This window comes from Gopherus evgoodei, chromosome 4, assembly GCF_007399415.2.
Source record: "Gopherus evgoodei ecotype Sinaloan lineage chromosome 4, rGopEvg1_v1.p, whole genome shotgun sequence".
Taxonomy (NCBI): Eukaryota; Metazoa; Chordata; order Testudines; family Testudinidae; genus Gopherus; species Gopherus evgoodei.
The window spans coordinates 52,071,192-52,093,889 of record NC_044325.1 but is presented as its reverse complement, the minus strand read 5'-3'; the positions used below and the strand labels follow the sequence as shown (position 1 = coordinate 52,093,889).

Here is a 22,698-nt window from a genome sequence, read left to right as displayed (position 1 = left end):
TTCTGGTCAGTATCTGAAATAGACTGGATGAATAGCTCTGATAAAGCAATGTGATAAGGATGGTATTCTGGTGAACCCTTAAAATGTCTTCTCTTGGGCCTGTGGGGTTTAGAGCATTGTGAAAATATTGGAAGAGATATTTCAGTCTGTGCCAATCTTAGAAGACTCCTTGGTAGCTGCAGTAAGGTTCTGCCAGTGTAATTAAAATAGAATAAAGGATTGATATTAGTACACCAGGGATACTTGGCTGCCCAAAATGAAAGGTTGGAGGAAAAAATAAAAGCTCACTTACTGAGGCCAACCTTTTCTGTGCAAGCTGCTGCCTAAGGGAGATGTGAACCCTCTCAGCATATGGGATTGAATGGCTTGGTGAAGAAAAGCCTACACTACAATGTCTGCAGTGATGTTCTGCCAGTGTTTTAGCAGAGGGTTCCCAAGAGACCTTTTTCTGTAAATGTGTTACAAACTTCACATACGAGAGGTTTTTGAGCTTGCAGAAAAGAGAGGTTAAGCAACTAGAGGATCTGTTGTGTTTTTTTTTCTGTTATTACAAAAACACTTCATTTTAACTGTAACCCTGGAAAGAGGCAAAATTGCTTGGCAAACATATTACATTGATTTTTTTTTTGAGGAAATGTATTAAGCTAGCACTGTATTTTATATAACAATCAGATTTATAATATGAAATAATGTTTGGAGTATGAAGACCATGAGATATGAAGGTATCCTCTCCAGAACACTTATTTATTTTATATATCTTGGATTTAGTGTAATCTGTTGCACTCCATAGGCACAGTATTTGCTGCTCATAAATATTTTTAATCCCAGGAGGAAATCATCTCTGGTGTGGATTGTTTGGCAGTATAGCAAGAGAGCATGAACTCAGTCAGTGGCAGTGAAATTATCTTAAACCTTCACTTCCCTCAATCTGATGTCAAAATTGTAGCAAGGAGTTCTCAAAACTCATTCAGTTACCTCTCTGGATGTTCATGGGACTTGCTGCAAAAAGTCCACAAAAAGCAGTGGAGGGAAGAATGTCAATCAATTTTAAAGCAGTAGTTAGGTTCTGCTGGTAATATTTACTTTGATTTCAGAAGTAGTCCCTAAAATGATGTTTTGATGGGTTCAGTTAGCTGCTGACATAGATAAAAGGATTGAGTCAGGAATCGTTATAATCTTTTAAAATATGCATTTTTGTCAAAGAACAAAGAAGCGCAAAAACTGTTGTTGGTGCTTTTGAAATTTAGCGTAAAAATGTGGCTTTCCGATCTTTTAAATTGCAGCTTTCATGTATTAGGCATGAAACAGTATAATGTGTCAGAGTAACAACAGTATTTTTTTACAGCTTTCACAAGTGTTATAAAAAAAAAGTTAAAAAAACCAAACAGCCCACTAAATGAGATCTTAAGCTTTCATCTCTGTGATTACATATACTGTCCTGTCTGCCAGTCTTCAGATAAAAGAACACATTCAAACAGAACAAAATGTTATGTAGCCACATACTAGTTTGAGTTTATGGTGACAGTTGATTCTTACTTTTTATGTAAAGATCACAACCATGATTTATAGCAATAAGTTTTCACTTTCATCACTAATACTTCTTGTTGCACTAGGTTTATATGCTGCAAAGATGAAACCTTTAAAATTGATTATTATTGCTGTCTTTCTGAATTCTGTTACAACAATATAAATCTCTAATTCTCTTGACTGATAACCTAGTAATAAAATAATGTTAAATAAACCGACAAACTTACCACTCAGTTGCACACATTTTTATGAACTAAATCCTGCCTATTCAAAAACTTAAAATTTTAAAATATACACGTATAACTCAGAATCATTTAACAAATAGTGAACTAAATATTTATAATTTTGATTATAAAGTACATTTCTTTCATGATTTTTTTTTAACACATCTGACTTGGAAAACTTGATTAATCAAAGCTATTTTGTGCTGTTGTAAAATTCACAGTAACCTGAATGACGTTATGGATATCATTTCACATTTGGATATGTTCAAAGCTAGAGATACTTCTTTATTAAGTTCTAAGATATTCAGTAGAAACCTCTCTACGCTCGAAGTCACAAATATGATTATTTTCAAGAGCTCAACTGTTTCACCCTACTTCTCATCACAGGTGTGATAGGAGAAGACTATAGTGGTGAGGTCTCCTATTATTAAGACTTCATTCAAAGTAAATACCAAAGTACATTTTTTGGTGCATGGCCATTAATTGCCTGATTCAAAGTGACCTATGTCAACTGAAAAGCTCTCATTGACTTCCATGGGCTTTAAAACAGGCCCAAATTTTGTTTGCTTACTGAGATGCTGAGTCTGCAAGGTGTTGAATGCCATCAACTTTCATTGAAGTTGTAGGTGCTCAAGAACTTATAAGACTGGTTCCTTACTTGATAGTTTACAAGATGCTGTAACCTGCAGTGCATCTCGGCTGTCGGTGCTAATAATAACATTTTTTGCTTAAATTAAAATTTATTTAACCATTCTTGAAATGACTTCTGTTGTAAGCCTGGAAACAGTAGTTATAATTTTGTATGTACAGTTCCTTGTCTAAATAATTTCCTCTCTACATATTTGAATAATCCCATATTTTTATTTGTCTTGTCAATGGCAGCAATTCAAAAATGAGAACATTTTAAGCATTTCTTTGTAATAAATATGGATCACATATAACAGCTTCCATTGGCTTCATCGGTCTGAATTTTCTTTTAACTGTCATGTGGCAATCTGAAGACAGGGATTCTGGTCCCATAAATATATTTTTACTTTTAATTTTAACCTTTTATTATTTCATTTTATTTGTCCACTACCAGTTGGTTAATATAGAAAAAGTCAAAATTTAAGTATAATGAGGCAGAATATATTTTGCCAGACTGTGACACTTCTGTATATATGTGTGTGTATAGAGAAGGAAGTTTGTGGTGTAGTTTTTCCATAAATAATCAACAGCAAACACCATGAATAAGGAATATTTCATAGTGTGAATGAGGATGCTGGTTACTGAGAAACTACACCTCTGCCCCAATATAACGTGAGCTGATATAACACGAATTCGGATATAATGCGGTAAAGCAGTGCACCAGGGGGGTGGGGCTGGGCATTCCGGTGGATCCAAGCAAGTTTGATATAATGCGGTAAGACTTTTTTGGCTCGCGAGGACAGCGTTATACCTGGGTAGAGGTGTAGTTCTTGCAGTTGAATCCAGCGGCTCAAATCCTAGAGGGACAATGTTGTACTTAATGCATAATACTTTTTGCTTCAAATGTAACTTAGAAAGGGCGGGAACAGCGTTAAATTATGAATGAAATCAAGATCATACATTTATTTCTGCAGCCAGCTTTGAAACTTTGCTTAACTGATAATTTTTCTTGAAGCAGAAAAGGTGTGTTGACCTTCACAACTTTTTGGTCCTACAGACAAAAGCAGTTGGTTTGCTTGATGCAGATGTATATGGCCCTTCAATTCCAAAGATGATGAATTTGAAAGGAAATCCAGAATTATCACCAAGTAAGTATAAAGTTACATAACTTTTTTGTTCAATAACTAATGGAGTTTCTGAAGAAAATGTATTTCTTCAAGTTATGAGAGGTATTTTTAAAGGTCTTGTTTACTTTAATATTTTTTCTATGTTGCTGGTCAAATCTCATTCATTACTTCCTAAAAATCTGCCATATTTTAAGTATGATGTTGAATGGCCACTAACATAAGAATGAAGACTTGATGTATCCAGTTTTGTTTTCTTTCATCATTATTTCAGTGTTTCCAAATGAACTTGTTTTCAAAACGAACACCTTATAGACTAACACTTCGTCTGTTAATCTATAAGGTGCCACAGGATTCTTTGCTGCTTTTACAGATCCCGACTAACACGCCTACACCTCTGATACTTTGAAATATATCTAAGGAAGAGGAGAAGGGTGATGGTTAAAGACGTTTGATATAGTGCAGTTTCCTGTCTTTTCCCTTAATGCTTTGGGGCCAGATTCTCCAGTTCACCATAGTGATTTTTTGGCAAGAGATTTGTGCTGGAGAGTTTCCCCTGGGTAGGGGGAAACCTCCACCAGTATAAAATGGGAGAGGAAGTTTTGCTGCCTCTTGCACCTGTTCTTTTTGGCGTTAGAGGAGACAAGATCTGTTGGGAGAAGGAAGGGTGCAAGAGTATGGAAGGGGAAGAAAGAGGTGGGGAGAGAAGGGGGCTTGGAGGAGCCAAGGCTATGCTGTGTCTAACGTAGACTAGGGTCAGGCACCTGAGAATCCAAGAGCCACAATAATTTCCTTGTACGTCTCTCCTCTGCAGAGTGCCTAGGCAGAGCCCTGGTACAGTGGAGAATCTCTTTCTATCCAAATTATGAAAACAGAATGTATTTAATGATTTGTTATATCCGTCATGACAATAAATGAGCCCATTTACAAAAATTAATAATATTTGGCCACAGACAAAACTATCCTCATCCTCATCACTGCAATACTCTCTACCCAGTGATGATCAAGAATTGTCACTTGGCTGACGAATGGACAAATGGACAGTGCTGTCAACATGTAATGTTCTGTAGACAAGGACAAAATGAGGGCATATGTCAATTTTAGCTCAAACGTGACAAAAATGGGCTGCAACTTTAACAGGAATCATTGGCACTGTAATGAGGCGGCGTGGCTCCCAGCCGCCCCGGAGGACAAAGAGCCCAGCCGGAGGCCGGACTGGACGGAGCTACAGAGCTCTGAGCCTGCCCCGCAAAGGGTCAAGCGCCGACTCGGAAGTATAGAGGCAGGCCCTCTGAGCTCAGTGAGGCCCCAGCAGCTAGAGCGAGCGGACGTCCCTCCAGGATTTCGGCACTGGGAGACTCCTGCAACCCAGGGTAGCCGCCCAGAGTGGCCAGAGCTCCCCTGTGCTCGTTATCCTGAGGAGCTGCCAGAGCTCCCTTGTGCTCGTTATCCTGAGGAGCTGCCGGAGCTTCCCCGTGCTCGTTATCCAGAGGAGCTGCCGGAGCTTCCCTGTGCTCGCTATCCCGAGGAGCTGCCGGACCTACCCTCCAGCCCCGACTGGGATGAACCCATGCATCTGGACCCTGCGGAGGACGACCCCAGGATCCAGGTAAGCCCCGAGGGCGAGACGGGAAGTAGCCTGGGGGCAGCCGACCCTAGTCTGGCTGCAGCACACCCAGAGCCAATGTCAGTGTGTTGCGGCCAGGATCCCCACTGACACAGCAGCAAGTTGCCTGCCGTTGTTAGGGCCCTGGGCTGGGACGCAGAGGAGTGGGCGGGCCTGCGTCCCCCCTGCCACCCCACTCACGGGTGGCAGTCTCCCCCTTGCCCCAACCCTCAGGCCCAGAAGCTTGGGCCTCTTACCTGGTATAAACTGAACTGCTTGCTCAGCCCTTGCCTGAGGGTCTGAGCCCTGCACCAGTGTTTGTTGCCCCGCCCTGATCCAGGGCTTGGGCTCTATGAATTAAACTGCTTGCTCAGCCCCTGCCTGAGGGTCTGAGCTCTGCACCAGTGTTTGTTGCCCCGCCCTGAACCAGGGCCTGGGCTCTATAAACTGAACTGCTTGTTCAGCCCCTGCCTGAGGGTCTGAGCCCGGAACTGTTGTGGTCACCCCAGGTAGTAGGGCGGCCGGGCTCCCAGACGCCCCAGGGAGGAGTGAATCCCCCCTTCCCCCAACAGCGGTCTGCTACAGTCATCCACAACATTTCTGGACAGGAATTCACTGCTAAGTAAAAGGCAGTGTTACACCCTCTAGCTTTTTATCCATACCATGATCTTTGTGGGGTTAATAGGATATGTGGAGTTTGCTTCTGCTCATGTGGGATGTTGGGGCCTTATGTTGAGTCCAGCTCTTTGCCCCTTTTCCTACACCACTTCAGCTGCTCCACGCATTCTCAGTTCTGTGTGTGTTGCTATAACAGTGAACAACTCAATATACTGAGCTTAACAAAGAGAAGGTTAAGGGGTGACTTGATTACGGTCTACAAGTGCGTACCTGGGAAACAAATATTTAATAATGGGCTGTTCAATCCAGCAGAGAAAGTTGTAACATGATCCAGTGGCTGGGAGTTGAAGCTAGATAAATTCAGACTGGAAATAAGGCATACGTTTATAACAGTGAGAGTAATTAACCATTGGAATAACCCCAACATTGACAGTTTTAAAATCAAGATTGGATGTTTTTCCAAAAGATATGTTTTAGGACTTATTTTGGGGAAGTTCTATTGCTTGTGTCATGGAGGAGGTCAGATAAGATAATCACAATGATTCCTTTTGGCCTTGGAGTCTGTGAATAGCATGGTAATTTTCTTGGTTAAGCCTAAAACTTTAAAATTTGGTTTCAAGTATTCCATATAAAATCTCTGTGAATACCATTGTTTCTACCTTCAGTTGAGTAAAAACAAGAAGAATGAACATTAAAGGCGCCCACTATTTACCTTAGAGACAACAACTCCTAGGATCAGTTTGAAGTTTTAAGGATGATGTGGTAGCCAAAGTCTGTTTTGATTTAACTCTCCATCTTACTTCAATTTTAATGTATTTTTCTTTTAAAGATTTCCTTGGATGACTTTGTTGTGATTTAATAAGATTGGTAGCTCCAAAATTTTACCCTCTCTCTTCTGTGTTAGTTGTTTTTAGTTAGCTATGTAATGCAGTGCACTCTTAGGTCCTGGCTGAGCAAAGCACTTAAGCGTGTGCTGAATTCATCCTTATTCAGTAAAGAACTTATGTGCATAATTAAGTTCCATAGAACTTAATTGTGCACATAGAAGCCACTGAGTTTGAAGCCTGTGCTTAGAGTTTTTTGCCTGCTGGATTGGGCCTGCAGTGCTCAGCACCCATCAGTATTGAACATATATGGACTGATCCTGTGAGGTACAGATACCCATTGATTTCAATTTTGTCACCCAGCCACACATTTCAGGAGGATTGAGGGTGCTTAGCACCTAGTGGGACAAAGCTATCTAGCAGTTACCCTATTGCAATGATGAATAAAATGAATCTCTCTATATATTTCCAGTTTTCAAAATGCTTTTAGGGTCCCAGGACATGAGATGCTCCATAAATGTAAGATGATATGTTTTTTCCCCCCTTAAATTACTATGCAAAATCTAGGTAAATTAATAAGCCTGCAAGTGTCTAATAAGGATATTATGCAGAATCCCAGGAAAAGATCGACGTGTAAAGGTTAGTTTGAAAGACACCATTGAATACTAGATATTGGATAATCTCTCGTCTGTGTGGCATGGATATGAAAACTGCCTGTTGCACGTGCACAGATGCTACTTTTATGACATAAATAACATGACTATTTACTTGCTGCTTCACAGCCTTCAAAATAATTTTAACAAAAAACTCAAATTAACATTCTGGGCTAGTGAACTGCAAAATTTCATTTTAAAAAATCCATCGCTTTCACTAGGTGGCAGAGAGCAAAAGTGACTGAAATTGCCAAAATGGCATTTTGGGTTTATTTTTGCTATGATCGTGATAGTCATAATACCTATAAATCACATTTTAAAAGAAGGGGGGTGGATATACAATTTATTACGAAGATACTGACAGATCTTTTTCTCCAGTGGAACTATTAATTGCTTCTATAATAGTTCAGAACTTTATTGCCACTTAGTGATGCCCAAAACTATTTATCTGTATATAAAGCAATACATTCTAAAGACTAGCAAAAGACTGCAACTACTTCTAAAAAATTGAAGGGTGACTCATAGATTTCAAGGCCTGAAGGGACCAATGTGACGTCAAGTTTGACTTGCTGTATAACACAGACCCTAGAGCATATTTTTTTAAAAAAACACTTCCAAAATTGATTGAAAAAGTATCTGTCAGTGATGGAGTCTCCACCACAACCTTTGGGAAGTTGTTCCAATGATTAATTACTCTCGCAGTTAAAATTTTACACCTTATTTCTAGTCTGAATTTGTCTAGCTTCAACTTCCAGCTAGTGGATTGTGTTGTACCTTTTTCTGCTAGAGAGCCCATTATTAAATATTTGTTTCCCATGTACATACTTATAGACCATGGTTTTCCAAACTTACTGACCCTCTGAGCCGCATACGACAACTTTCAGAAGTTTGAGAACTGGGGTGTGCCTGCCAGGGCTTGGGGCTTAAGCCCCCTTCCTGCTGAAGCCCTGACCCCCCCGGCAGGTGTGCCCCATGGGGCTGGAGCCCCGAGACCCCTGTTTCCCAGTGAGTAGAAGCCAGAGGCGATAAATGGGGAAGGGGGGAGAGGCATGTGGAGTCATGTGCACAAACCCCCCTCCTACTGATTTTTGACAGGGTTTGCTGGCCCTGATTGGTTACATTATGCTGCAGGGCCCCCTCTATGGCAGCTGCTGAAGCCGGCAAGCCGGGAGCTGTGGCCTTGTGGCGAGGCAGCAACAAACAGAAGCTGCAAGGAGAGCTGCTTTTGCTGTTACCTTTCTCTGTGGCTCTAAAGCTTTGACCCTTTCCTGCAGGTCCCAGCTGTTTGCCACTGCCTCTCCACACAGAGTAACACCTGGAAGCCCCTGCAGAGTAGAAGCCCTGAGTTTCTTTCCCCTCAGTCTGTTAAGTGGAGAATGGGGGTTGGGGGAGGGAGCAAAGTGAAACCACTTCAACTGTAAAATAGTCACATGCAGCTTGTTAGCCGTGGTTTGGCCACCCTTGTTATAGACTGTAAACAAGTCACCCCTTAGCCATGGCCCACCTGCATAGAAGCATACAAGATTAGGGTTGGAAGAGACCTCAGGAGGTCATCTAGTCCAACCCCCTGCTCAAACCAGGACCAACCTCAGCTAAATCATCCCAGCCAGGGCTTTGTCAAGCTAGGTCTTAAAATCCTCTAAGGATGGAGATTCTACCACCTCCCTAGGTAACCCATTCCAGTGCTTCCCCACCCTCCTAGTGAAATAGTTTTTCCTAATATCCAACCTAGACCTTCCCCACTGCATCTAGAGACCATTGCTCCTTGTTCTGTCTTCTGCCATCACTGAGAACAGCTGAGCTCCATCCTCTTTGGAACCCCCCTTCAGGTAGTTGAAGGCTGCTATCAAATCCCCCCTCTCTTCTCTTCTGCAGACTAAATTATCCCAGTTCCCTCAGCCTCTCCTCATAAGTCATGTGCCCCAGTCCCTTGATCATTTTTGTTGCCCTCTGCTGGACTATCTCCAATTTGTCCACATCCTTTCTGTAGTAGGGGGCCCAGGACGGTACGCAGCACTCAAGATGTGGTCTCATCAATGCCGAATAGAAGGAAATAATCACTTCCCTCGATCTGCTGGCAACGCTCCTACTTATGCAGCCCAATATGCCATTACCCTTCTTGGCAAACAGGGCACACTGTTGACTCGTATCTAGCTTCTCATCCACTGTAATCCCCAGGTCCTTTTCTGCAGAACTGCTGTTTAGCCAGTCGGTTCCCAGCCTGTAGCAGTGCATGGGATTCTTCCATCCTAAGTGCAGGACTCTGCACTTATTCTTGTTGAACCTCATCAGATGTCTTTTGGCCCAGTCCTTCGAGTGACCTAGACAAACTGGGACCCTCTCCCTACCCTCCAGTGTATCTACCTCTCCCCCCAGCTTAGTGTCATCCACGAACTTGCTGAGGGTGCAACCCATCCCGTCATCCAGATCGTTAATGAAGATGTTGAACAAAACCGTCCCCGAGACCAGCCTTTCGGGCACTCCATTTGATACTGGCTGCCAACTCGACATCGAGCCGTTGATCGCTAACCGTTGAGCCCGACGATCTAGCCAACTTTCTATCCACCTTATAGTCCATTCATCCACTCCATACTTCTTTAACTTGCTGGCAAGAATACTGTTGGAGACCATATCAAAAGCTTTGCTAAAGTCAAGGTGTATCATGTCCACCACTTTCCCCATATCCACAGAGCCAGTTATCTCCTCCTAGAAGGCAATCAGGTTGATTGGGTATGACTTGCCCATGGTGAATCCATGTAGACTGTTCCTGATCACCTTCTTCTCCTCCAAGTGCTTCAAAATGGATTCCTTGAGGTCCTGCTCCATGATTTTTCCAGGGACTGAGGTGAGGCTGTATTTCCCCGGATTCACCTTTTTCCTTTTTGTAAAGATGGGCACTATATTTGCCTTTTTCCGATTGTCTGGGACCTCCCCTGATCGCTATGAGTTTTCAAAGATAATGGCCAATATCTCTGCAGTCACATCAGCCAACTCTTTCAGTACCCTCGGCTGCATTAGATCCGGCCCCGTGGAGTTGTGTATGTCCAGCTTTTCTAAGCATTCCTTAACCTGTTCTTTCACCACTGAGGGCTGCTCATCTACTCCCTGTACTGTGCTGCCCATTGCAGCAGTCTGGGAGCTGAGCTGTCTGTGAAGACTGAGGTGCAAAAGGGGAAAAAAAAAAAAAGCATGTTCGTGCTTTTGGCTGGCTCAATTCTTCACAAGGGTCACCAGTAAAGGAAGACTACTGAAAATCTGACACGTGTCAAAAATCATCGGCTTCTCCAAACTTGACGAAGACCTAAACCTGGCATCAGCCACAATTAGTGTCAGTACAGATTTGTGCTTTGAAAATTCCACACTGTACAGTTTTAGGCTCTTTCCATGAATTTCCATTTATTTCCTAAATGTAAGATTCACTTCAAAATGAAACTGTTAATTTTCTTGGCAGCCAGAGGGGTTAACTTTACTGTAGACTGAAAACCTACTTGATCTGAACTGATGCAAACCCAAGTCTGCATATGGTCTGAAATAATGGGCTACAATGGAGCTGTACCAGTTCACACCAGCAGAGAATTTTACCTGAAAGCTCTAAAGAGATGTGCGCTGTCACAGTAACATGTTAATTCTGAAACTTAATGATTGCAGTTCATTTTTGTGGCGGTTATTAAATGTATTACTGCTAATTGGTTTAGCACAAAAATCCATTTAGTGTGGCTATAGCTTGATATAGTGTGTTTAGATTTATTGGCCAGGATACAGTAGAACAGGAATCAGTATACATCTTTTAAAGATGTAAATCAGAAATCACATTACGAAATAAAAAGTAGTGATACTTTCCCAACCTCCATTCACAACCCAAACTCTGCCTAGTGACAACACCAAAAATATAAGGTTGCTCATTGTAGATTGTCCCAGTCTGTTTAATTGAATCATCCTTTTCTTACAGGTTATCTGCAGACTCAATAGATAGATGATATTACTTCTGTTTCACATTGAAGGCTGTTTTTGCAATGACTAGACTTAATTTTTTTTATCTGAAGTTTGGATTTAACAAGATACAGCCATCAGGAATAAGTAGACTGGAGTTTCTTCAAGCTGACCAATTTCACCTCCATTACAAATAGAATATTCAGTCAAATGTTTGATTTTTTTGTTTAGCTCTCAGAATAAGGCACTGGGAAAAGAGGGAGGAGAGCGAGAAATATCTAGGAAGGGTGCGGTGGGCTGGTCGCTGAGCAAATGAGATGAATATTCTTGTTGCTATCTTCAAAAAATCCTAGTTACAAATTTTTTAGCCTGAAATGGCTATTATAATTCTTGAGTGAAGATAGATTTTTACATTGGTTGCAAAACGTTTACTTGTTCAATTTTTTAACATTGTTTTACTCTGATACTGTTTAATGCAGGATGATAGTTGAGTGTTAACCTTTTAAACTGCTGGCATTTCTTTTAGATAAATCTGTGCATGCTCAACAGTTTAACATTTTTATGCAAGTGCACATTTTTCATATAATCTGATTTTTCTAGCTATTGTAGTATATTGTGTGAAACTAAAGTTGTAATTATTTTTAGATGCATAGCATTTTAAGTAAATGAAGTACTGTGTATTTTTCTGATCGGAACATTGTGGTTGTTAAAGGGATATGGTCAACTTGAAAAATCACACTTGTATATGAACATTTTGTACTCTGCTGATGTTATGAGTGACCTTTAAAATAAAAAAAGAGAAAGATTAGGGGAAAATTATTTTTCTCTGTTAGTTTAGTATGTGCATTTGGCAGCACTTTATGTATAGAGGCATTCCTTTGCTGCATTACTGTCATGCACTGCTCTTGTGGAACTGCAACTGCTTGGATTGCCTTAGGATTTACAAAGGGAAGTATGTCAAGCAGTGGCAATAGCAAAGCTAAAACTGAAAGGGGTAACAGGTGAATGTGTGCAGGCAGAGACGTTGAGGGTTGAAGATGGGTGGGGTTGAACTTCTTGGTCAGTTCAGTTCTCAAACCCTTTTAAAAACAGCCCTGGAGCAGAAAAATTAACATTCACTTAAAATAGAAATTTTAAAAAATTCAGGATATATTATTAAAAGGGTCAATATCAGAGGGGTAGCCATGTTAGTCTGGATCTATAAAAGCAGCAAAGAGTCCTGTGGCACCTTATAGACTAACAGACGTTTTGGAGAATGAGCTTACGTGGGTGAATACCCACTTCGTCGGATGCATGACGAAGTGGGTATTCACCCACGAAAGCTCGTGCTCCAAAACATCTGTTAGTCTATAAGGTGCCACAGGACTCTTTGCTGCTATTAAAAGGGTGCACTCTCTCTCTCGCTCTCTCTCTCTAAATTTTTAAAAGATTAGTCCATGTAAAAAAAAATAAAAATCTATTTGGCAGTGTCCCTTAAAATATTGTATCAAATTATATAGCTAGTTGAAAGATTAGCCTTTTGCTGCGGTCCTCTGTCTGTGCTTGGCTGAGATCTGGCTTCACTGTTCCTACCTCTACTGCTGATTTGGAAGCTCTCATTCTTGATGCTGCTGACTACATGAAGTAGAAGGCTGAAAAGCTTAATCAAATTATTATAGCATAATGGAGAAGCAATCAGTATTATCCAACACCTTTTGAGATTTAAAGCTGGTTTTTTTCCTTCAGTTAGTACAAGAGACTAAAATGTAATGACTCAGATTTCGCTCATGTTTGTAACGAAATCTTGGACAGTATATAACAGGGATCGGCAACCTTTGGCACTTGGCCCCCCATGGTAAGCACCCTGGCGGACCAGGCCAGTTTGTTTATGTGCCGCATCCGCAGGTTCGGCTGATTGTGGCTCCCACTGCTCCAGGCCAGTGGGGGCTGCCGGAAGTGGCACAGGCCAAGGGATGTGCTGGCCGTGGCATGTGCCTGGCTGTGGTTTCTCGCAGCCCCCATTGGCTTGGAGCAGCGAACCGTGGCCAGTGGGAGCTGTGATCAGCTGAACCTGCAGACGTGGCAGGTAAACAAACCGGCCTGGCCCGCCCTGGTGCTTACCCTGGTGAGCCGCGTGCCAAAGGTTGCTGATCCCTGGTATATCAGGTGACTGGATTTTGATATCAAAGCAGGATAAACTGTTGTCAGGTTGCAGATTAATATTAACAATTTTGTGCTGTTATTAATAATACTTTGCATGTTTGAAACAGCTTCAGACTGAATATCTTGAAATCTTTGCATACATGATTGAGTTAGTTTGGTTCTACTTTGAAAAGAGACAGTATAAAAATAGCAACATGTTAATCAATAAGTCTGTTCTTTCTGTTTACTTTTGTAACAAAAATAAGTGTGCTGTGCCTGGTGGTTTTGTTTTAAACTACTTCTGTTAACCAGAGCTATATTAAAGCATTGGCACTATATGCCTACTCATCTGACCCTAGTTCCTGATGTCACAAGGTGCAGAATCTCATCTGTAATTAAAAAAAAAAAAATACCAAGAAACCATACTTATTTCTAGCCCTTGTGGTTGTGGAGATACACTCTGATCATGTTTTCAAGTTTAACTGTCGCAGTGAATTTTTCCTGACTTGCAGATTGCCTGTAATCCTAGATCCGAAAGAGGTGAATTTGTCTGCTCATCTCAGTGAGTCATTAAGGCTGGAAACCTCAACTGTGCTGCTCCCACCACCATCCTGGCATAGAACTGTGTGTTACTATCCTGTCATGGATGCCCCCCAGCAGAATCCTCTGCTTAGTGGGGCCTAAATCCTTCCTCCTCCGGTTTCTGCCATTTCCACTCCCACCAGGAACAGGGTTCATGATGCCAATCCGCAGTATAAGGATGGGATTATTGAGAGTGAGGGGCATGGTAGGTATGCAAGGGCCCTGGATTGCCTTAATCTAGTATTGGTGTTAGCTGTGTAGTGACAGCAGTTATGAGAGAGGAGCCTGCATTTTGTTCTTTCTCATGTATCGTCAGGAAAATAAAATAATGGTACGGAGAAGGGAAAAGAGACTTTTTTATTTATACTTTCTCATTATATAAGAACAAGGTACCATTCAAGCAAATCTGAATAGGAACACATTTACAGTTTACTCAGTTAAATGTAATTAGCTTGTGGAACTCATTACCACGATTCCTATGGAGTCTAAGAGCACAGAAAATATTAAAAAGTTATACTCATTATCCAGCTTAATGGCTTACATTAAATTACACTGGATAAGAATTAAAAAAGGATATAAACCATTAATCACTAACTGATGGGGGTTAGGCAAATTAGTCGATAATTAACTCTTAAAAGGATTCTAACACCCTCTTCAGCAGTATCTGGAATTTGCAGCTATCACAAAAACAGAATCTTGGACTTGATGAACCACTAGTCTGAGCCAGTATGTCAGTACCTAGAATTATTTAGTAAATTGTATTTACAGGGCTTTCAAGGCTGATTCCCCACTCTGGCACTTCGAGTGCAGAAGGTGGGGACCCACAAGGATTCTAAAAATTAATAGTATCAGAGGGTAGCCGTGTTAGTCTGGATCTGTAAAAGCAGCAAAGAGTTCTGTGAAGCATGAGCTTTCGTGGGTGAATACCCACTTCGTCTGATAAGTAATCTCTAGGTATGATCTGATGGTTTTTCATACCTGGCTTAAAGCTTCTCACAGCATAATTGCTGCCCTGTTCCCCTCTTCCCCGTAGAACCACAAAACACAGACAAATGGAAGCTTTTCCCCAATTTTAAGAAGTTCTCACCTCCCGTTGGCTCTTTTGGTCAGGTGCCCACTCCTTTCCTTTTACCTGTGGACTTGTTAACTCTTTACAGGTAAAGCAAATAGAGAACAACTACCTAGAAGGAGTCTATAGCTGGCTGGCTGGCTGGGTGTCCATAAAAGGCTGCCATCCCACCTCTCATTTATCACAAGGACCAATAAATTATATCTGTACAACCTTGCTGAAAACAATTAGGTTGCACAAGTGCAAATTGGAGAATAATTTAGTCTGCATAACTTTTCTTATGCATCATCTGCCGTAATAAAGGAAGAAACCAGATTAACTCTGAGCTTTCAGGTAGAGTTTTTAAGAATGGCAGTCATAAATATATTTGCATGTGTACTTGTGTTTCTGTTTGTAAGCTGAACATATTTGATCTAGAATAAATTGACAGGCAATAAATATGAAAATCCAGAATGCCATTTTTAGAGTAACTTTTCTCAGTAGAATAGAGATATTAAAACATCATAGACAACTTAAAATCTAGCCAATTAAAAAATAATTTAAAAATAGTTTTAAATACTACATATATTCCTGACTTTCTGCTAATTTTTGTCATCTTACAATCACACTTTCCTATTTTTAACATGATTTTCTTGCCTGATTCTTGCCTGTCCCACATAAACTAAAATTTACTGATTCCAGGAGAAACGGTGAAGTTTAATAGATCTGAAGTGTTATTGAGTACATAAACAAATAGGAAAATAGAGAAAATATGGGTTTTCCTTAATGATTATAGGTTTTAAAAGTAACAATAAAGAAATAAAAATGACACCTGTCTAAAAATTTTTTTAGGTTGATAGTGTTTCTCTAAGCCTCACGCCACTTTACAATTGGAGAATCTGGGCTATAAAGACTGACTTGCTTAAAGTGGCACAAAAAGAACTAAGACATTCAAAAAATCTAAAAAAATAATTTTTGGTAGAGTTGGGAATAAAACTCCGTTTACTTACCCTTCATTTTCATACCATGCTTATCACCAAGGTATTTCAGGGTATTACAACTGTTAAAAAATATTTTTAACAGGACCTTTATCTCCAGTTTCCTTTTCTTCTATCAATTTCATCTTTGTATATTAATTTATTTCCTCTGAGAGTGCTAAGTTAAATAAGTGAGCTTTGTATTTTGTTCTGAAGGTGGGGATGTCTGATGTGTTATAGAAGTTAGTTTCAGAATTGTAGTCCAGTTGTAGGTAAGCACTATTCACTGTCCTCACAATTCTCACTGGGGCAGCTATAGTTGAATAGAGGGAAGTAGTCAGTTCTTCAGGTAACATGGGCTAATCCAGTAAATGGCTTTTGAATATTTGGAAAAAAAGCTTGCATTTGATTCTGTGCTGCAAATAGAGCTATGCAGAGAGCTAAATGTAGGAGTGATCTGCTGCTGAGTAGGTAGGATGCTGCATCTTGAATCAAGTGGAAGTTTTTCAGAGTTGTCAGCTTCATTCCTCTTAGATACAGTGAATTAAATAATCAATCATAGTGGTCTCTAATTTGGGGTTCACTGTAGCCAAATCAGGTTAATGGAATAACACTCTGTCTTCTAGCCAGCTACAGGTAGAAAAGGGCTTTGGATCCACAAAGACCTCAAGGCTATTTGGTGAATCAGTTTAGATGATTGGAGGGAAGGCACCCTTGATGGAAGGTAGTGGCTTCAGAGAACTCACTCATCTTGTGCTTTTAGGACAAAACCATACATGAACACTACTTTGAAATGTAGTTGACTAATATATGTTCAAATTTGGCATATTTTCCCTACTTATGCCAGACCTACTTTTATGTCATAATCTTACAGCAAGCAGCTGTTTTTCTGCTTTTATTTTTAACTCTCTTTAAAATTGAATTGATGTATTCTGAATTAATTGCATTTTACCCCCAGAAAATTAATGTAATAGAAGTTGATGAGGGAAAGAGCTATGTTGTAAAGTGGAAGGGCTATGGAGGGATTGTAAACTTCTTTTTAAGCTTTTCTTTGTTTTTGGTGATGAGAGTTGATGGTTTGTTACTGTTGTCTAATGGCAAAAAAATCATAAAATGAAATTTCAAAAATGAACCTAATTATTTCAGAAAATTAACTTTTTGTAATTTCTTTAGACTTCATTTGGGGATTATATACTAGTGTATCATTAGGAAGCTAAAGCTGAGCAATGCCACATATATAGTTACTCAAATGGTTGGAGAAACATAAGAAATCCTTGTAAGGAACTCTCAAATTTGCTGCTCAACTTAAAAAGGAAGAAAAAAAAGGTTTATAATTTTCATTGGATTTAGCAGTGACAGCACACAGTATGTCTGAGAATTACTATTTAAAGCATGATTTAAAATGAAAACTGTTTCTGTGTTTGTAGAGAGCTAATAGTTTCATAGTTATGAAAAGGATTGTTTGTTCCCTAGAAAATGGCATTGTATGAGTTCTTTCCTACTCATTGAACTACATAAGTAATAGAGATTCTGTGGGACAAATTCTGCCCTCTATGCCACCTTGTTGCCCTTCTTGGTAATGCACAGGTGCTAGCTCTGTAAATGGAACCTAGGGAAACAATTCTGTTGGTGATGAAGCAGTGTGCTCTTCTTAGCTGTGTTGTCTGTGCTGGGCTAATAGGAGTATGGAGTGAAAACTTATTTTAGTCACGGAAGTTCACTGATATGACTAAATACAAGGAGCAGATCTGTTGAATAAGGAAGTCCCTATTTCTACAGTCACTTCTGAGAAGAGAACTGCACTTTGAGAACATTATTGTTGGATAACACTATTTTACATTTCATTTTTAATTTATGTTCATTATGTTATTAGAGTATATATCAAATAACACTGTTAATGCAGGATATAATGGCAGCGCATCGGTTCCTTATGCAGTCCTAGTCCAAGCTAGACTGTTCATGAGAGAACTGAAAATACCAGTTGCAGTACCTTTGAGGCAGTACTACATATACTGGGGTAGGCATGCCGAAGGCGGCACATAGGCTGATTTTCAATGGCACTGGGTCCTGGCCACTGGTCTCGGGGGCTCTGCATTTTAATTTACTTTTAAAGGAAGCTTCCTAAACATTGTAAAAACCTTATTTACTTTACATACAACAATAGTTTAGTTATATATTATAGACTTATAGAAAGAGAGCTGAAAACGTTAAAATGTATTACTGGCATGCGAAACCTTAAATTAGAGTGAATAAATGAAGACTCGGCACACTTCTTCTGAAAGGTTGCCGACCCCTGACATATACATTGATGATATAGTATGAAGTCAGACCTGAAGTCTCAATTAGTCTAACTTCTCATAGACTATTTTGGCCTTCTGGCATACGCAACTAAAGCAATGGTTGGATTTTTAAAATTTGTAACTGGATGATTAACCTCTCTTTGGGTACAGCACTCTTCACCTCTGTGATTGATTGGTGCCTCCTGTGTCCTCCTGTGCCATACCCTGGAACACTTGCTGCAGCCCATCTTGCCACTTTCTCTCTTGCCTATCTCTTGTTTTTTTTAATTGTAATTTCATGTTTTCCTTTGTTTATGATTTTGCTTTCTACTATTTGCTCCATATCTTCTGTTCTCGCCTCATCTTCAGTTCTGTTCTGTTCAGTCACTATATACAGTATTGTATCTTTTCCCTACTAGACAGCATGACTGTGTGCATGTTGCCATAGAGACTATCGGGCCACGTTCAGAGAGCAGCACTCTAGCATCAAGTAGAATGTGCAGGTAGCAGGTCAGAGGGACAGTGCACTCCCCTGAAGATTTTGGTGCCACCCTCAAGATTGGGAATCACTTTTTATTTTTCCCAAAAAGTATAAAATAATCCAAGGAGACAAGCACTATTGTGGCTTGAAATTGGGCCTTTCAGGTACTTCATGTTTTAGAGCCTTGAACGGATATGGTGTTGAAGCCTGTGATATTTCCTCTTTTACTCTTTTTCCTATTAATGGCTTCACACATCTGTATTCTTTTGTCACCTTTTTTTTTTTTACTTCTCTCCCTCTTGTCAAAATTCTTGGAAAAGTTATGTCCTAAGATGTCAAATCTTCCTTTAACTTCCACAGCCTCATGTCTGTTTTCTTCAGTCCTTTATAGTTCTTTTTGTTTAGTCTCATATAGTTTGGAGTCTTCAGATCCTTTACCTGGCCCCAAATCCTCTGTGGTAAACCATGACAAACTGTCAGTCTTGGAACCTAACTGGAAATTCCTTTTTGATCCAGGAAAGCAGCAAGTACGTGTTTCTCATTCCTTCAGACGGACAGCATCTGAGAATTACTATTTACAGTGGTGTAGAAATTGGAATCCTAATTAAGATGGTGGAGAAGGAATCTACAGTCACTGCAGTACCAAATCATACAGTCTACATTCAATCATGTGATCCAGAATTATTCAAGATTTTACAAATGGGGAAGGTTTAAAATCTGTTCCAATTGCCTGTACAGATAGTATATTAACTAAATTGATGTCTCATATAGTCTATATTGCTTTTATGTTACCGAATACAGTGTATATGCTGCAATATGTCATTCACTCCTTCCCTGGCATTGTGGCAATGACACAGTTCGTCTTGCAGCAAATGTCTTTTGCGTTTTGGGTGATGAGATGTCATGGAGATGTGAAGAGGTGGGAAATAATGACCCATATCATGATAAACTCAACTAATAAAGAGCTCTACAGAAAGCTTTTTTTCACAGTGCAGTAGATCCCTAAGCTTCAGTATAAACTTTGAACAAATACTAGCCTGCTACAGTTTTTCTTAAATGCATGTAGAAAGGTTACTGCATGAATTTTATTTTAAAAAAAATATTGTGGTAGAGGAATTAGTACTTTTAGTCATGAATACACTATTAAATCTATAGTCACTACAGGATCTCATGTATAAACGAACTAGTTTAAGCATTACAAATGTTGTTTAGAGACTTGAGTGAAAAGACATTGAGAAATATAAACACTGGTGCAGCATTTCTTACAGTAGTTTATTATGCTTTATGCCCAGACTTTGTTTTCTCCTCACCAAAGGAAAATATTAAACAACTTTAGTAAAGCAACATAATTGACCCACATTTCTAAGATGTTTGTTTATAATTAACCTGTTTTGAAGTACTTTGTTATGAGTGGAAGGATCAGAGAACTAGGGCCTACATTTATTAATAGTTACTGTTCCCTTCTAATAAAGTAGGTTTTCATTCCCAAAGTTCAGTCTGTTGCAGAACTGACTGGCTTCACCTAAATCAGGATCCAAACTTTCATGGAAAAACACCCCTTTTCCACCATGTGTTTCCTCTCCTCATTCTGTATTACGCTGAGACAGTCTTGTGTGTGCAATAATGTTCCTTTTTACCTCCAAGAAGTTTTGATTGCAGTTGTCTCTGTTGGTTTACCATTGCTAGTCTTGGGATGGAGCAAGGCTAGAGACTTGCATTACATACCCGACTAAGCAGGGAGGAATGACAACTCCCGCCTGCTCCACTTGGCCATCACGTATTCCATGGTGACTAACTTTTACATCTGAAAGCATACTTTCAATGTAGTTACATTGTTCCATAAATATTACTTGTATGCACATATCAGAATAATTGAGTCTTGACAAGTTATGAGCTTTATCTAGAAACCTTACATGTTACCCTTGCGGATAAGTACTATGTAAGATGTTTGGTCTTGTCAGTTCTGAGATGAGTTGTTTGCAAGAACATGGAGGAACCTTTGGCAAGGGGCCTCTGGGTCACACCGGGGTGTTGCAGTCATCGGTTATATTCATATCTTAACTATTCATTCTAAGATAGACCTGCTGTCCTCACCATATACAATTTGTGATAAACGAGTCCCACAGATTTTGGTAGAAGGCCAACAAAGGAAATACATAAGGTATAAATGATTGATCACATGGCATGCTGGGCAAACCACTCGGAGGCTTGATCTCTCTTTTTGCATAGGATGTCACAGAAGGCATGGTTGAGTTTGTATTGATGCCCTCTAATAGAGAGAGAGCTGAAGGTTGAAGCCTGAGCTAGTAGAGATTGAGGGCAGATCTACACTTAAAAAACGGTGCTTCTGTAGTGCTTTAGTGAAGATGCTACAAAGCAGACGGGAGAGTTAATCCACGTCCATGAGAGGTGGTGGCTATGTCAGTGGGACGAGCTCTCCCGTCAATATAGCGCTGTCTATGCTGGGAGTTAGGTAGGTATAACTATGTTGCTTGGAAGTGTGGATTTTTTCACATCTGTGAACGATGCTGTTACACTGACGTAAGTTTGTAGTGTAGACCTGGCCAGAGTTCCTAAGAAAGGGATGGGCCTGAAAACTCACCATCATGCATAATTCTACTTTGAAAATGTGGCTAGATGGAGAAAATACTGAAGGTGCTGAGGCAACTCCTACTGCTGATTTGGGTGAAAAACTTGCTCAGTAAGAATAGGTGAGGAAGTATGTATTTATGAATATAAAATAATTGCTTAGTTTTTTAAAAAATCAAATAATTTTGTTTCTATTTTAGAAAACTTTATGAGACCCCTTAAGAACTATGGCATCGCATGGTGAGCATTTGTTTTATTTTACATCAAGCTACTTTATAGATTTATTTCAGATAATTTTGTTGTATATCATATTTGAAAGATAAATTTTTGCTTTACTGTTTCAGTATGTCAATGGGTTTCTTTGTAGAAGAGACTGCACCAGTCGTGTGGAGAGGACTCATGGTAATGTCAGCTATAGAGAAATTGTTGAGGCAGGTAAGGTGTTACCTAAAATGTTGTTTGCTTGATAGAAAAAAGCACCTCTATTGAAGGCTGAACTCCAAGTTGAGCAATTATTGAAAGAAATGCCCTTAGTGTGCAATGTTTGAATGTATGTTGCACATTTCACAATGTGTCAAATGTGCATTTTTCATGATTTAGTATTTTGCACTGCCTTTTAGGTACTATTATTCATAAGCGTCTGAGGAAAAAGGGAAAACATGCTTTATAGTAATTTATTTTCTTCCTAATATCAGTCACTTCAGGGGAAATTTCAAAGACTCAAATGGCACTTAACTCCCATTGAAACTTGGTGGGAGTTGTGCTTAACTGTTAGAAAATCTGTTTATGTGCAGTTGAAAGTTGCAGGATTAATACACCAATGACAAGGAATGTGCATAAATAAAATAAGCATATCACTAATGTGGAAATGGACACTTATGAACAATAGTCTAGTGTAGGAGCAGTGTTCAAAATGACCCTGCTTCAGTCAGATACTTAAACATATACCTAACTCTAAGCTTGTGAGTAGTCCTAATGATATCAGTGTTGTCAGTGGCACTGCTCATAAATTTCTTGAATGGATGTTAGGAGCTGAGACTTTTTGTGTTAAAAATTAAAATCTCTGGGTATTCCCTTCATTTTGGTTCCTATACATTGAGTTTATTTATTGAAGAATTTAAAAATGAGTATCTTCTACTTAACTATGGTGGGCTTTCAACCCTGTCGAGGGTTAGAGAATTGAACCTAAACATTAGGAAAGATGAAAAGTAAAACTTGTTGCATTTCAGTATGCTCCTCAGACAAGGCTGTGCTAGGGGCCATACATGCTTAAAGTGTTCATCTCCACTGTTTATATCTTTCCTGATTCTTTTTGTGAGTTTTGTACTATTTTTGAAAATGGTGTTTTCAGATTTGACTAAATCAGATGTAGATATTTGAATATGAATACAAGGAACCATGCATGTCTTTAGGACCTACTTTCTTTATATATTTGTTTATTCACCTACCACCCAGAGTGTTTTGATGGGGTACTCTTGTATGCTTTAT

General features: G+C 39.7%; 1 protein-coding gene across 10 annotated transcripts in view; it reads left to right on the top strand.

The window, feature by feature from the left end:
* NUBPL (nucleotide binding protein like) overlaps positions 1 to 22,698 on the top strand; it is a 151,177-nt gene that overhangs the window by 26,212 nt on the left and 102,267 nt on the right. For 6 of the 10 annotated variants that reach the window (XM_030559324.1, XM_030559321.1, XM_030559323.1 and 3 more), the window contains 3 exons: positions 3,436 to 3,526; positions 21,411 to 21,450; positions 21,555 to 21,645. In XM_030559324.1, coding sequence (XP_030415184.1) covers positions 3,436 to 3,526; positions 21,411 to 21,450; positions 21,555 to 21,645 — 222 coding nt within the window. Of the gene's footprint in view, positions 1 to 3,435; positions 3,531 to 4,642; positions 5,112 to 13,766; positions 14,042 to 19,137; positions 20,409 to 21,410; positions 21,451 to 21,554; positions 21,646 to 22,698 lie in introns of those variants that run through there. The other 4 variants (XM_030559328.1, XM_030559327.1, XM_030559330.1 and 1 more) reach the window with 4 other exon arrangements.